Below are 16,703 nucleotides of genomic sequence, written 5' to 3' on the forward strand. Positions count from 1 at the left end.
CTTGAGATAATTCTTATTTGCAGAGTGTATTTGTTTATAAAATTCAAGATTTTATCTGATTTTTTTTTTTAGTAAAGTTTTGTCAGTTGCTACTATATGACAGACATTTTGCTAAATCTTGGGACATACTTCTAATAAAAAGACTTTAAATAGGATTTATTTATATTTAAATAAGAGACCTTTAGGAAAGAAGAATCTCTTTTTTATTTAAAGTCTTTAAATATAGCATACTTGTTTTGCATTATTTTAAGGCCAAATAATTTTATTTATTCTCTATCCCAAAATGTATGTTTGTGTATAACCATACTTACCTATACATGGACATATTCTTTCCTAATACTCTGGGTGTTGTAAGTATTTTAATATAAGTAGCTTCTGAAATAGAAAACTATAGTGGGAGAATGATAGATAAAGAATATACCAAAAATCCAAAACAGTACCACATTATCATACACTAAGGGATTTAAACATCTGCGACCTTTAGTTAAAAACAGTCAGCTACCAACCTCTGTAAAGTTAGTGCCATGTAATGAGTGTACGAAAATTTAAGGCACATGGGGCATCCCCATTTATTTCCTTAGTAACTTCAGGAGCGAAAGTTACTAAGGTATACCCTTATCAGTATCCTCTCAGGGTCTGGGATCTTCAGTCTTTTTTTTTTTTTTTTTTTTTTTGAGACAGGGTTTCACTCTTGTTGCCCAGGCTGGAGTACGGTGTTGCCATCTCAGCTCACTGCAACCTCTGCCCCCAGGTTCAAGTGATTCTCCTGCCTCAGCCTCCTGAGTAGCTGAGGCACTGCCACCATGCCCAGCTAATTTTTGTATTTTTAGTAGAGACAGGGTTTTACCATGTTGGCCAGGCTGGTCTCAAACTCCTGACCTCAGGTGATCCGCCTGCCTTTGCCTCCCAAAGTGCTGGGATTGCAGTGGGCCGCCATGCCTGGCCCGGGATCTCTTGTATTCTGATTTTTGTACCTTGAAGTCCATGCTCAATGAATTAGAGAATCAGAATTTGTTTTAATACTGAAAGTCAACTGAAAGATATAAAGACTGATACACAAGCCTGCTTTTAGGAAATCCTGCATGCCACTAAATACCTTATGTGTTAAATATCGTGTTGCTGAAGTATTTCCACTGACTTGTTAGCAAATTAAAAGATAATGAAAGAGCGCCCCCTGATCTTTCAAACCTGCTTTGTTCTAGACTACAAAGTAATGGAGATAATGAAACTACTTTAACGGAGGAATGGAGACGTGAAGTCACATTCACTGGCCATATATAATGGAATGGTCTAGGTATTTTGACATAAGTTATGTCTTTTAATTTTACTTCAATTTTGTACAGTAGAATGACGTCTGTTTCACAGCTGAAGGAGCTGAGATCCTGAACGGTTAAGGAGGTTACATGAAAATGACACAGCTAAGTGATACAAACCAAGGCATATCTAACTCCAAAGTGTAAGCCATTCATTTTGGATAGAATCCGAATGTCAAATCATCTAACCTATATTTTAGACCTGTAGGTGCCACTGAGGGAAATACAAGAAATGACATGGTGAGACTACCATAGGTGTTAAAGTGCAGGTCTAACTACACATGGAAGGAGAGCTAGCAATTGTAAGATTTCTCACCCTATCCTGTATCAAACACAAGGAGGAAGAAGGTGAGATTTAAAATAAGCCAGTTGAAGTACAATTCTGTCAAAAATAAACTGCAAGTGTTTACTGGGTAGGAACTGTGACTGGCTGACTAACCTATCAAGCAGCTGAATGGAATGGCTTATTTTGTGCAAATGAAGTCAGTAGTACTTTCAAAGTTTCCAATATATGCCCAGCAGTAGAAAATGAAAAAACATGGAATGAAAGGACGGGCCTTAAATGTAACCATCTCCAGAAAGTAACCCATGTCTTTTTTTTTTTTTTTTTTTTTTGAGACTGAGTCTCGCTCTGTCGCTCCAGACTGGAGTGCAGTGGTGCGATCTCGGCCCACTGCAAGCTCTGCCTCTCGGGTTCACCCCGTTCTCCTGCCTCAACCCCCTGAGCAGCTGGGACTACAGGCGCCCACCACCACACCCGGCTAATTTTTTGTATTTTTAGTAGAGACGGGGTTTCACCATGTTAGCCAGGATGGTCTCGATCTCCTGACCTCATGATCCACCTGCCTCGGCTTCCCAAAGTGCTGAGATTACAGGCGTGAGCCACCGCACCCAGCCACCCATGTCTTTTTTAGACAATGATGTTTTTAATGCCCTGTTAGAATCAGACTGATATTTAATACTCTGTAAGGGTTATTTACATACATTCTGCTCTTTGCCATTAAGTTGTTAACTCCTTGGAACAGTGGCCTTTCTGTCTACATCTGTAGTCCTTACTACAACCATCATAGCCCTTCTGTTTAGTAGGTTCTCAATGAATTTGGAATGAATGACTGATTCTAATTAACTGAATGGCCTAGAAGTTTGGATGAATGTCCATAGTGAAGCTCCTCCTATCTTCTTGAATAAAAATGATCCTGTGTTTGTGGAGAAGGTCATTCTTTGCATACCAGCATGTAGCAGAATCAATGCAAAGGAGTGATCCCACCTCATATCCTTTAGCCAGCCAGGTAGAGACAGCCTGTATTCCCTATTCTATTTTTTCCACCTGAGTTAGACATCTAATCCATATGGTCTTGGAAATGAGGTTTTTTACTGTCCTTGCCTTCTCTAGGTAGTGGTAGGTATGTATAAGTCCTAACCTGTTGAAACCATGCTGAATTAAAACAAATACTGTAAGTCAGTTCTAATTTAAGTTAATAATTCTGAAACAAAGTCCAGTGAAAACCAGAGTTCAGGGTGTTAGTCTACAATTTTTTTCTCATTGTGATATTTTCCTAAAAGGATAGAAAGTTCTTCTGATTGTCCCCTAAGTGCTTCCTCTTGATTTCTAGCAATTAGTTGCTTTATCAGATTGCAAGATATTCACCCTGTGCAAGGCCTGAGTTTCACTTGGGCCTTAGCATCTAAGGAGTGTAGCCTAAGAGACAATGGACCCCAGTATGTTCTCTCAACACTCTTCAGTATAGGAGGCACCATGGACCCCCTCAGACCCTTTCATGCTCAGCTTCCCTAGAGAGGGTTAAAGCACACAATAAAACAACTATAATAAGAAGAAGCTTCAAAATTCCTCAATCTCAATTTTAATTCTTAAGTTGAAAATAAAAGAAAAAAATTCCTCAGTTGGCTGGGTGCGGTGGCTCACGCCTGTAATCCAGCACTTTGAGAGGCCGAGGCAGGCGGATCACGAGGTCAGGCGATCGAGACCATCCTGGCTAACACAGTGAAACCCCGTCTCTACTAAAACTACAAAAAATTAGCCGGGTATGGTGGCGGGCACCTGTAGTCCCAGCTACTCGGGAGGGTGAGGAAGGAGAATGGCGTGAACCCGGGAGGTGGAGCTTGCAGTGAGCTGAGATGGCACCACTGCACTCCAGCCTGGGTGACGAGCGAGACTCCGTCTCAAAAAAAAAAAAAAATTCTTCAGTCATTCTAATTCTGATGGTAACCTCGAAGTTCTCCTAAGAAATATACCACCCAGCTTAGGAAGCTACGACTGTTGATGTAGGTTTTTTGTTTTGTTCTGTTTGTTTGCCCATGGCCAGGGTTGTGTATGAAAACTATGATGATATTTCTCTGAGTAGCCCACTGATTGAATAGACTTGGTCACGGGGTGAGTGCAGTTGAAAAATATAGTGCTTCTAAAATGGTATGTATTTCTCTGATGAGGTTATAATGAAACAAAACAAAACTTTGGTGGTCCCTTTCCTATTTCTTAATCAAGTACAATAGAAAACACTGTTCTGATATGCATAAAACAAATGCTAACAATGTCTACAAGGACTCCTTTATTATAGACCTTGAAAATTATTTTAACAGTAAATGTTAGACTACCAAATAACCAGGCAGTAGAAACTTTATCTGCTGGGATGAAGGGTAGGTGCCTGCTGCAAATGCGGTTTGAAGCATATGTTTTTCTTGCCTAATCAGTTGTTTTAATAATACCCTCTCTCCTTGTCTTAGCAAAGGATAAACCACTTAAAACCCTCCCCCATGAAGTTTTCTGAGACAACCCTAATACATTATCATCTCGCTGTCTTCATGGCACTTAGAACATAGATTTGTGAATGCTTTAAAAATTCTTTAGTAATATACTCTTACCATTTGTTTTCTACATCTTGATATCTTACAATTTTCTCTAACTAAAACGTAAGTTCCTTGAATTCAAGGTCATTGACCTAAACTAGTTTTAATTATACTTCTTCCTACCCAGTCACATAGTAAGAGTTTAAAAAGTGCTTGCTAAACAAATCTAAGCTTCTAATGGATGTCTCCAAGGGGGTTTTAATAAATGTCCTTGGTGGGCTTAACTTCTGGGATTCATTCCAATGTATTTTATTTGGTTTAATGTTTTTGGAGTGAAGAATTATAGCTTTGTTGGTTTTATAAAATGGTACATACTCTTTAAATAAATCAAAGCATAAATATAAAAATAAAGTTTGAATAATAACCCCACATCTTTTCATACAAAATAATTATCTCCAGTGCATTATAAACATTATTTGACATTTCTTACTGGGTATCTATAGCCAGAGATATTAGAAAACCTGTATTATACCATTTTAATTAAAAGTACAAAATTTAATTAATTTTAGATTAAATAATAAAAAAGTAAAACTAAAAAACAAAATTGTTAAATATTGCCACAAGATATATTTATATCTAAAAGTTTTCTCCAGAGTTATTACAAATATGAGAAACTGAAATAAGAGTGATTACCTTTTTAACTACTCATTTCAACTTTGGACAACGTATTATAAAAAGATAGGGAAATAATTACACTACAGACCTTCCTACCTGCATGTTTTTGTTACAATACTTTTTGAATATCGAAGTTGATAACATTCATGTTCTGTTTGTTTAACCATAATTCCTATAGTTCATTAACCCTGGTACTATATTTTAATGGACTCAGTGCTCCATGTAGACTTTTTACACAATTTCTTCATTTGTGAAGACTACGTGGAGTCATGTTGTGTACTGATTAGATTTTGCCTTCTGATAGATATTTTTCCCATTAGACTTTATTCTTTGAAAGCCAATTTTTCTTCTCTGAGCGCCATTTAATTTAATTTCATTTTAGAGACGTAGTCTCGCTCTAATGTGTAAGCTGAAGTGCAGTGATACCATCATAGCTCACTGCAGCCTCAAACTCGTGAGCTCAGGAAACCCTTCTGCCTCATCTTCCCAAGTAACTGGGACTACAGGCATGCGCCATTATGCCAATGTTAATTTTATTATTTATGTATTTATTATTTATTTATTTAGGATACAGGATCTTGCTGTTTTCTAGGCTAGTCTGGATCTCCTGGCCTCAAACAATCCTCCCACCTCAGACTTTTGAGTAGCTGAGATTACAGGAATGAGCCACTACACCTAGCAGAGCTGTTTTTCAGAATCATTCCTCTCTAATTCCTTGAGATCATGAAGAACTCTTTGGTTTTGAACTCTGTGTTTGTTTGAGCAGTGCTTCTTGTCTGCCTGGTCTGCCTTTTGTGTTTGCTTCTCTATGTGAGTGTGTCTGCATCTCTGTGTGTGCACACTTCATGCATAATCCTTGTGTGGGTTCCCTTCTGGGAAATGTGAGTCCTGAAGCCAGCAGACTACCCAGTGATCAATAAGTGTTCTGGAGCCTGCAACTTTCACAAATTGTGGTCTTCAAATTCCTTGTGGCCAAGATAATAGAGAATTTCCCTGACCCTAATGGAACACATTCCCCATGATTTTTATCATGAGATCAGTCAGGTGTCTTCTTGTGTAGCATAGACTGTGGCAACGTAGCAGTTGTTGGTTCTTTTCCCCTTTGCCCTACCTCAGACCCTCTAGGCTAAGTGTCTGGGAATTAAATGCTAAAATGACTACATCTTTTTTCCTTCTCTGGGTACTATAGGGAGATATGAGGTACCAACTTTAATGAGATAAGACAATCATATATAATTGGATTGTTCTTAAGCCAATTAAGAGTACACGTGTAAGGATAATTAAAATGGAATTAAACATCCTCTGTGGCAACAAATTTAGTTCATATTCTCTGTCTTTGTTCCAAAATCATAAAACACATTTTTGCTTAGGTGGACATCTTTGAAATAGATCTTCTTTTGACTTTGTCATAAAAGACTGTGTGCCTCTCTGAAGTGTCTTTATTCTATGATACTCTTAAACATTTTGAACCGTGCTAAATAATAGCAGTGTAAGTTCCTATTTCTCACATTGCTCATAACATGTTTCGGAAGTAGAAAATAAAACGTTTTACATTTTTCTCAGTTTTCTAACATTTCCTCCAATCAGAGTTACTCTCAATAAATGACCTCAACTCTGTTACATGAGAATATTTATGCCATTTAATAAGAATTAAGCAAATTTTTTTCTCTATATATATTTTTAACATTTTTGCCTCTAGGTTTGGCCTTTGCCTCTACTTCTGAGAAAAGAAGCTTCTTCCTAATTCTGGTCTAAGTTTTTTATTGTGAAGTATTTCAAAGATATGGAAAAATACAGATGCTAGTAGAACAGACACCTACATACCCAACATCTCAACTCAGCAAATATTAGATTTTTTAATAGAAACAACTTGTAAAATTTTATGTATTTATAAGTAAGATTGGCTAATACAGTCTCTCTCATATTGTCTTGTTGCTCTTTCTTTTGTAATAAAGATTGTATTACTTTTATAAAGTCAATTGAAGAAGTTTTTTCTTTTTTTCTGAAATATGTGTATAATGAAATAGGGAGTTCCAGAGACTAGGTCAAGAAAGTAAGTCTCCCACCTCACATAAAGTTTATCTTTAGAGCCATTTATAATTTGTGCTTTGTGTGTATGTGGGAAAGAGGGCATTGCGTACTGATTCATTTTTTTAAAAAGTTTTTACACATTTATCATTCTCTTTTCAGGTTAAATTTGGAAATGTATAAAGCTTAAAATATTTGTATTCAATGACATTGCAAAGAGTCATAATAGTATGCTTTTTAAAATCTACTTTCAATTACATCTGCCTTTAGATATGTACTCTGTCAAGTATTGTGTCCTTACCTTTCATTCCTCTTCACATTTGTTTATACCATCTCAGGCCAGAGATGTCTTTTAATAGCTTAATAAAAAATACATTTTTATTGTTGGTGGTTTTCATTATTCTTTTCTGTTTAACGAATGTCTGCTTTTATCTTCTCATCTTTCCTTCTTTCTTATTCTTTAGTTCATTTATTAATTTCATTATTTTTACACATAAGCCTTTAATTTTCAGTTTTTTTCTACCCTCTAATATATGCAGTTTACCTTTAAAACCAATTGAGTGGCATTTCAAAAATTTCGGTATCATTAAAAATTCAAATACTTTATAATTTCCGTTACAATTTTTTTTTTCTGTAACGTGTAAAGCACATGCAAGTGTGCTTTTGAACATCTAAACATATAATGGATATGTAGGGTATTAGATAATTGATACGTTTCTAATATGGTACTGTATTTAATTTGGGACAGAAAGATGAGGCTGTATATTATTCTTCAGTGTCTGTTGAGACTCACTGGACAGTTGTGTTGTGTTTTGTTTTCTTGCTGCTTTTGAATCCTGGGGGAAAAACATGCTTTCTCTAATGGTTCAGTACAATGCCCTGTGTTAAAGTCATTGGTTCAAGATTGATTATTGAGTTGTAAAAGTACTCTGTAGCCTTAAGACAATTATTTTGATCCAATCTATCAGGTTTTGGTAATGTATGTTAAGACTTTCTGATAACATTATGTGATGTCAATTTCTTTTTTATTACCTGAATTTGACATTTTGAGGCTGTGCTATTTAAATGAATGTAGGTTCAAGGTCACTATATATTTCCAGTAAATTATTCCTTATACACTTAAGGAATGATCTTTCTCATCCCTAATAATATATATTTTTTTACCTTTGTTTATGTGGTCTGATGTTAATATTGCAGTATGACTTTTTTGTTGTTTTGAATTTCTGATTAGTAGTTTTTAGTTTATTGTTCATTTTCTAAATTTTTATTCTTTCCATATAATTTTTATTTTATGTGTATTTCTTCTAAGCAGCAAGTAAATGGATGTTGTTACTTTTAAAATCTAATGTGAAAATCCAGTTACCTTTATTGTGATTGTTTTGTGCTTAATTTTATTTTAATTTTTTTCCTCCTTTTGTGCCTTCCTTTTGATTGAGTTTTTCCATCTATCCATTTATTTGGAAATTATAATTCTTTTTCTTTTCTTCCAATAGCTACTTACAGAGCTTTAATGAAATAAAGAACTAGTTCATATCTCTCTTGTTCCCAGAGCATACCAGAGTTTTATAGTGCTCTCATTTCAATTACATCTTACCATGTTGCATACAGTTATTGTGAATTATTTTATTTCCACTTTGTTTGATTCCTCCGTAGGTCATTAGTATTATTTTTTACAATGAATGTTTGTTTGGATTTACTCATGTCTATTATTAGTCACTTTGCTTATCATTGCCTCTGCAGCCATTGCATTTCTTCTTTGATATAATTGCTTTATTTGTTAAGAACATACACTAGTGGTTATTTCAGCAAGATTCTCTAAGGGATAGAGTTTCGATTTAGGATACCAAAAACATTCTTATAATTGCTATAATTGTCATTTTTTAGAGACATAGTTACAAATGAAATTCTAAATTGACAGAGTTTCTCTTGCCCTTTTGAAGAGATGTCACTGTCTTTATTGATTTATTGATAATATTTCTATCCATCACATTGTAATTTCTTGGAGATAATCGATTTTTTATTAAAAATGGTTTTAAGATACTCCTTTTATTATTGATGTTTGGAGATTTCAACACACTAGGTGGAGGAATGGGTATTTTTCTTGAGATTTGGTATGTAGCTTTATTTAAGAACTTTAATCATTATTTCAGTTCTGAAAAATATTTCAGTCATTAGCTATTCAAATATTGCCTCTCTGCAATCTGTTTTTTTTTTAAATTCAGAAACTTCTATAAATATGCATTTTGACTTATTACATTCTTTGTATTTATTCCCTATCACATTTTGACTCATCATTTTTATACTGCCCTCTATATATTTTCCTTAAGTTGGTATCTTAATTACTCAATAATTTTTCCCCTGCTATGTCCACTGAAAAAATTTTAAATTTCTTAATTTGTATTTCTAGAAGTATTATCTGGTTCTCCTTAAAATTTGACTGTTCTTTTATCATGGTATCCTATATTTTCATAATTAAAAAAAGTCACTCTTTTGTCTTTAGTTATTTAAAACAAGGATTGGCAAACTCTTTCTGTCAAGGGCCAGTGAGTAAATACTATAGGCTTTACAGGCCAGGTGATTTCTGTGACAACTCTTCAGCTCCACATCGTAGTGCAAAAGCAGACATACACAACATATAAACAATTGGACATGATGGTGTTCTAGTAAAATTTTATTTGCTAAAACAGGCATTGGACCAGATATAAATCATGAGCCATAATTTTCTGACCTCTGATTTAAAACATACTCTTTATATAAAATCACATTCAAGTCATTATCGTAGCTCAAGTAACAGAATGGTAATTCTGTCTGTGTTTGATGCATCAGTTGACTGTCCCTTATGGTATGTTATTTTCTTGGGTCTCATGATTTTGAGATGTGAACTCTACATACAGCCTTCTGTTGGAGGTCAGTGTGCCTTGAGTTGTGGAATCATCCTGCAGAGCATATTTGCATTTCAGACCTAGTGGCTAATTTATTTGTATTTTTTATTTTTTGAGACAGAGTTTCACTCTGTTGCTGAGGCTGAGTGCAGTGGCGCAGTCATGGCTCGCTGCACCCCTACCTCCCGGGCTTAAGTGATCATCCCACCTCAGACTCTGGGGTAGCTGGGAACACAGGTGCATGCCACCACACCTACCTAATTAAAAAAAATTTTTTTTTTTGTGCAGATGTAGTCTCACCATGTTGCCCAAACGGGCCTTAAACTCCTGAGGTCAAGCAGTCCTTCTGCCTCAGCCTCCGAAAGTGATGGGATTACAAGCATGAGCCACTGTGCCCAACCTAATGTTTTTTTAAAACAATGCTTTTTAAATTATCACCCTCAGAAATGCCCTGAATAGGAACCTTCTGAAATAATCCAGTGCTTAGTGCACTGCCTGACACATGAGGAACACACAGCTATTTTTGCTATCAGTATCTCTATTAAAATTAACAGTACTGTTGTTTCTGTTATCATTAGCCTTAGGTCTTATAGAACTTACATAAATTGTAGTTGCTACTATTCAGGCATTTAGAGTTTTTGAAAATGCTGATTAATTGGAAGCTCACAATTAAAATTTTTTTATTGGAACCTGGTGCTACTTTGAGCTAAAAATAGAGAAGATATTGAGTGAAGTATACATTATGAAAACTAAAGATAACTGAAGACAGACAGACACATAATGGAAGAAGCTTTGGGAATTTCTTTTGTGAAATACCATTTGTAAAAGGGGTAGAAGTAAACATATAATTGAATATACATGTTCACTAGATATATGTGGCTGTGTTTGTGTGTACGTACGTACACATTTCCCTCTACCTGTAGTAAATTCATGCCTCTTGCTTGTTCATCACAGGGCACTTGAAATGGACCAAAGCTGAGGACATTGACATAGAAACCCCAGGATCTATTCTTGTCAACACTAACTTGAGGGCATTAATAAATAAACATACGTTTGCTTCCTTACCTCAGCATTTTCAACAATACCTCCTGCTTTTGCTCCCAGAAGTGGATAGGCAGGTAAGTAGAAGTTTTAGACATTTGATACCAGCCACTAGTTATATTATGATGAAGTGGAAGGTCTATTATCAAAGATGACTTATATATGGATATAGTAATTTCTGTAATTTATGCATATCTATTTATTGCTGTCATTAGCTTATTTAATCCTCTAAAACACAACCATTTTTATTCTTAATAGTGAGCCAATTCAAATTTTAAAATACGGTACATTGTGGTAGAGTGAAAACTATAAACTTACATTGGAAAGGGAAAACAAAGAAATCAAGCATTCCATTATCAAATAAATCTTTAGAGTAGCTGCTCCTTTGCCCAGAGGGAATACTGAAATGCAGCAGTAAAAAGCCAGGGTTTCTAAGAAATTATGTAAATGTTTTCATCCTCAACTACTTCCAAAAGGCATTTAAAATTTATGTTTGCAATTGCTCTCTGAGAGTCTATCAGTATGAATATGATTGCCTATAAATAATCACCTTTTACCATTTTTAAAATATAACTGGAAATGCTTTAAGTGCATTTTTATATTTTTGAAAAGCTTCTAAAATGAGGAAATACAAATATAGACCCATAATGGCAGGCATCAATCATCTTTTAAAGCTGTTTGCTTAGGAAAGAAAAGGAAAAAAATTTTATCACATAAACTTTTATTAAATTTCACAAAATTTATTAAGTGCTGTCTAGGAAACATTCCCTTATGATTCTTATTTCAGTAAATTCTGAAACTGTGCATCATTTTCAATTGATGGACTTCATGCATGTATATTTATGAATTTGTGTCTTGAGATGATAGGTACATCCATGAATTGAAGTGGACAAAATTCATTCAATATTTCCATATTACTTTGAATAAGTTTTCTTAGCTTTTTATTTGCTTCTGTTTTCTATTGACTTACCCATCTTCTTTCATACATATTTAAATATGATAAGCAACAGTTTGCTACAATTTATATGTATCTCTTTGGTGGTGATTATTGTTCATATTTAGAAAGAGATTATTTTGATTTTGGGTACATTTTCATTTCAATAGGAGTTTTTTCTCTTTCAATAACATTTACTTAATATTTACCCTGAATATGATATGTTCTGGGTGCTTTGGAGTAATAGCAAGACAGTGAATGCTTATTGAATGAGTGATTAAATGCACTGTAGTTGGATACATAAACTGTGTTTGTAAATAACCAAAATATGAGTTAGAAACAGGTAAGCTTGAGGGGAAAAGTACAAAGTATATTGTACTTTTATATGCAGAAGGGAAATATCAGAGTCAAATTTAAAATTCTTGAATTGGGCCTTGAGATATAGAGGTAGAATTTGAACAAAATGAATGGAAAAGTGCCAAGTGAGAGTCCAGGGGTACAAAATCAAAAGCTAATTTGGTGGAAGTCTGGATTGTAGGAAGAATGGTGCAAATGATTTTGGAAGGACAGATTGGAAGTTGACTTTGGAAGATTCCTTGAATATGAAGCTGAGGAGTCTGAATGGTGTTCTCCCTGTGTCTGTAATACAAAGCCATTGAGGGATTTTGAATGGAGCTGTGATGTAATAAGACCATTACTTTTTAAGGAAATTATCCTGACAGTACTGAAAGAGAATGATAGGCATGGGAAACATGAAAGTAGAAAGAATAGTTAGAAAAGAATTTTAGTTTTTCCCTAAAGGCATAATGAGGGTTTGATTTTAGAGGATTGAATTGAAATTAAAGAGGAGAAGAAAAATGCAGCCGTCATCACCCTTATCCTCATTCTCCTTCACGACCTTGTTCTCCAGTAGTCACAATTTTACATTTTGTCAAATAACACTTGAAGCAGATATAGGGAGGAACCACTGATGATTCTTCAGTTATAAGCTTGTGTGACTTAGCATTTAGGTGTTAGAAACTTTTAGGGGAAAGATCTGATTTATTAGCTTATACAACAATTTCTTCCACTTCAACACAGGTGTAGTTTATCTTGTTTACAAATCTGTCTCCAGCTTCAGAAATAAGGTTTGGCATCTACAACTGCATTAGTCCATTTGCATTGCTATAAAGAAATGCCTGAGGCTGGGTAATTTATGAAGAAAAGAGATTTATTTGGCTCATGGTTTTTCAGGCTATACACAAAGCATACTGTTGTCATTTGCTTCTGATGAGGGCCTCAGGAAGCTTATACTCTTGGTAGAAGGTGAAGTCATGTCACATGGCAGGGGAGGGAGCAAGAGAGAGAGGAAGGAAGTGCCAGACTCTTGTAAACAACCAGATCTGTCTTGAACTCACAGAGGGAGAACTCACTTACTGCTATGAGAACAGCACCAAGACATTCACGAGAGATCTGCCCCCATGAGCCAAACACTTCCCACTAGGCCCACCCCCAGTATTGGAGGTCACATTTCAACATGAGGTTTGGAGGGGACAGAACCCCCAAAACATATCAACAATGTACTCAATAAATATTTTTGTAATGAAGAAATAACAGATTGTCTTAGTTTTAGTCGAATATTGATGGCCAGAATCTAAGCCTAATATTTTCTTCAACCTCTAGCAGTTTGTGTTACTCAGTATTTTGTAGTCACTGTGAGAAATATAATTGAATAAGGCACAGTGCTCATCCTTGAATAACACTTAGTCCATTGAGAAACTTTTTTTATTCAGAAATATTTACTGAGCATGTGTTGCGTACTATACGCAAGAATGGATCTTGTGGAGGATACAAGAATGAATCTTGTGGAAGAATAACAGAAGGGAGAAAAACAACTTCATACGCAAGTGTAATACTCTGTGCTCACTACTAGCAAACAAGTTTAATAAATGGATAAGTGTTTTACCAAGTTTAGTATAAAACCAGTTAGAATTACATAAATGTCATAATAGAAGTATGAAGAAAGTCTTTTGAAGATGTAGAGGATGAAGAAGTTTAATCTGAATGTAGTATTGGAGAAGATTTTTATAGTAGAGAGGATGCTTAAGTTGAACATTAAAGGACTGGTAGGTGTTTCTTGAGTAGAGCCAAAGAAAAGTGAATTTTACAAAGGAAAGGCATGCCATTTACAAAGACATATTGCTTATATGTTCCAGAAGACTTAGTATCTCTGTATGACTGGAGCCACCTAAAGGTGAAAATGGTGGGCTATTCTGCTGAGGGGGAATATGGTCTACAACCTTGATGGCCTGATTGTAGGCTAAACTCTTTGAACTTTTTCTGAAACCAGTAGGTACCATCAAAAACTTGACGGATGGGAAATGACATGCAAGAAATAGTTTAAACACATGTTTTTGTGCCTGGGCGTAGAAGAAGGGAAGAGAATCCAAAGGATAAATAAAATGCAGTCCTTAATTTCTTTTTTGGGAGCAGGTATCTCTGTGAATGATGGATTGGACAGCAGAAAGATAAGACACAGAGAGGCTGGTTAGGAGACAGTTGCAGTAGTTGAGATATGAGATAAATGTTTGACCTTGGTATTGGAGTTGGAAATGGAAGGAATGAATTCCAGACATATTTTCTACCCAGGATGAATAGGAATAAATGACAGCTATGAAATGGGATTGTTAAAGGTCTAGAAGGCAACTAGAGATTTTTTCTAGAGTAACTTAAGAAAGAGAAGCTTTGTGGGCCTGTCAGCATTTTATAGCAAGAAATTTAGAGCTAGTATGCTCTCTTTCTGCTCAAGGTGGGCTCAACCCTCTTTTCTAGCAGAAAGGGACGGGTGACTTGGTGCAACAAACAAGCAAAACTGCTGCTGTTTTAGTCTAGCTTATTGCAAATGTCCAAATGAAGATGAATACCACTATTTCATGGCCATAATGAGTGGAGATGGCATGGAAATGTGAATTTGATTACATAGATTTATTTGAGCCAGTGGAAGGTCCTACAATTATGTGAAATACCTAAAATTTCAATTACGTCTTCACATATTTTACAAAATCTGAAACTCCTCTCTTTCTTGTTTTCCTCCTTTGACTACCCCAAGTTTCTGCTGCTTTCTAGTATGAAGTAGTCCTAAAAGGGCCTCCTACTCTGGACCCAAGTGAAACGGGTTCATTCCAGTATTACATCCTCAAAATATGGGAGCTGAGTTTCCCATTTATCTTGACAATGCCAACTGTTAAGGCAATCTTTCTGGGTGTTTTGTTTTCCTATATTTGTACTTCTCATTCTGTTTTTTAGAGTTCTGTTTATCTTAGATTATATTTTTAATTTACCCCTAGTTGTTTTATCACATTGCTGCATCTAGTTTTATACTTAAGTTTATTCTTCACACATACTGCAAGTAAAAGAAAGTCCAACTCAAAGATTTTTAAGTCATAAAAGGACATTTATTGGCTCAGTTAATTAGAAGACAGAAGTTTGAGTGGGCTTCTTGTTCTTGGTCCTAGGTCTCAGTTATTATTGAAGGACCATTTCATTATTTAAATAAATAATTCATAAAATCTTCTGCCTTGTTGACGTTTTCTAAACCCTAATCCCTTTGTGTAGGATGGCTACCTGAATCAAGATGTGAGCACTTGCCTCAGTGCATGGGGAGAATACTAGTATTTCATGCAAAAGACCTAAGATTCACACTAATAGTACCGTTTAGATCACATGAGCATTTCTTAAACAATGACTGTAGCCAAGGGAATGGAATATACAAATTGGCCTAAACCCAATACGCCTGTCCTTGGAGCTCAGAGAGTGTGTTCATCATCTCCTGAAGTAAAATGGTGCACTTGTGGTAGAGGTCAGAGATACTGTAAAAATCTGTTTTTTGGAAGTTTTACCAGGGGATACACAAGTTGGGGTAGATGCTTGGTAGGCAATTAACAGCGCCTGTTGAAGACAAGTCGAAATTGAGTTTTATTTTTAACATATTGGATTGAAATTTTTCCATTATTTGAAATGTCCAGACAATCATTATGTGTGCAGGTTTTAAGACAGTAGAAGATGGAGTTAACGATAACATATACATAGATTACTGTGTCTGCTATGGGATTTGATGAGATTGGGAGATAGCATAGTCATCACAGAGAAGTACATGTATTTGTGGAGAGTGTGGATAAAAAAGAGGATGGGAAAGAGCCAGAAAATAGATAGAAAATAACAAATCCATGAGAGATAATCAATGTGCCGATCATATATAGGCAATAGTGTCAAATGTACAATGTGCCAATCATATATAGGCAATAGTGTCAAATGTACAATAGGAAGTCACTGGAGACTAAGTAAGATATCTTTCATTTATCCCTTCACATCCACACTTCAGTCTTCTTTGTGCTGCTTTTCTCCAGAAGGCTAGCCTGTATGTGGACTACTGCATCAGGAGGGCCTGTGCCCTCCATCGTCTTTTGAAAAAAGTGTTGAAATAATCATAAACTTTTAGAAAATGTGAAGGCATATTTGAGAATAAGTTTGCAGCCAGATGATCCAGTGTCACTTTCTCCCCCAATATATGATGACTTGAAAGGTGTATTTTCTTTTTATCTTTTTTTTTGTTTGTTTGATGGAGTCTTACCCTTTCACCTAGGCTGGAGTGCAGTGGCGTGATCTCCGCTCACAGCAACATCCGCCTCCCGGGTTCAAGCAATTCTCCTGCCTCAGCCTCCTGAGTAGCTAGACTATGGCTGCCTGCCACCACACCTGGCTAATTTTTTATACTTTTAGTAGAGATGGGGTTTTGCCATGTTGGCCAGACTAGTTTTGAACTCCTGACCTCAGGTGATCCACCCGCCTCAGCCTCCCAGAGTGCTGGGATTACAGGCATTAGCCACTGCGCTCAGCCAAAAGGTGTATTTTCTATAAACAAGGATGTGTTGTCTTACATAAGCACAGTGTAACCAGTGAAAATCAGGAAATTAACAGTGATGATTATCATGTAATTCTTAGATTCTATCCAAATTTAGCCAGTTGTCCCAGTAATGTCACGTTTAG

At 35.7% G+C, this 16,703-nt stretch overlaps 1 protein-coding gene across 4 annotated transcripts in view; it reads left to right on the top strand.

Annotated features, from left to right (window-relative positions):
• ASXL3 (ASXL transcriptional regulator 3) overlaps positions 1-16,703 on the top strand; it is a 172,913-nt gene that overhangs the window by 94,326 nt on the left and 61,884 nt on the right. For all 4 annotated transcript variants that reach the window (XM_055367993.2, XM_055367995.2, XM_063699143.1 and 1 more), the window contains one exon: positions 10,658-10,821. In XM_055367993.2, coding sequence (XP_055223968.1) covers positions 10,658-10,821 — 164 coding nt within the window. The remainder of the gene's footprint in view (positions 1-10,657; positions 10,822-16,703) is intronic.

Source organism: Gorilla gorilla, chromosome 17, assembly GCF_029281585.2.
Source record: "Gorilla gorilla gorilla isolate KB3781 chromosome 17, NHGRI_mGorGor1-v2.1_pri, whole genome shotgun sequence".
Lineage (NCBI taxonomy): Eukaryota > Metazoa > Chordata > Mammalia > Primates > Hominidae > Gorilla > Gorilla gorilla.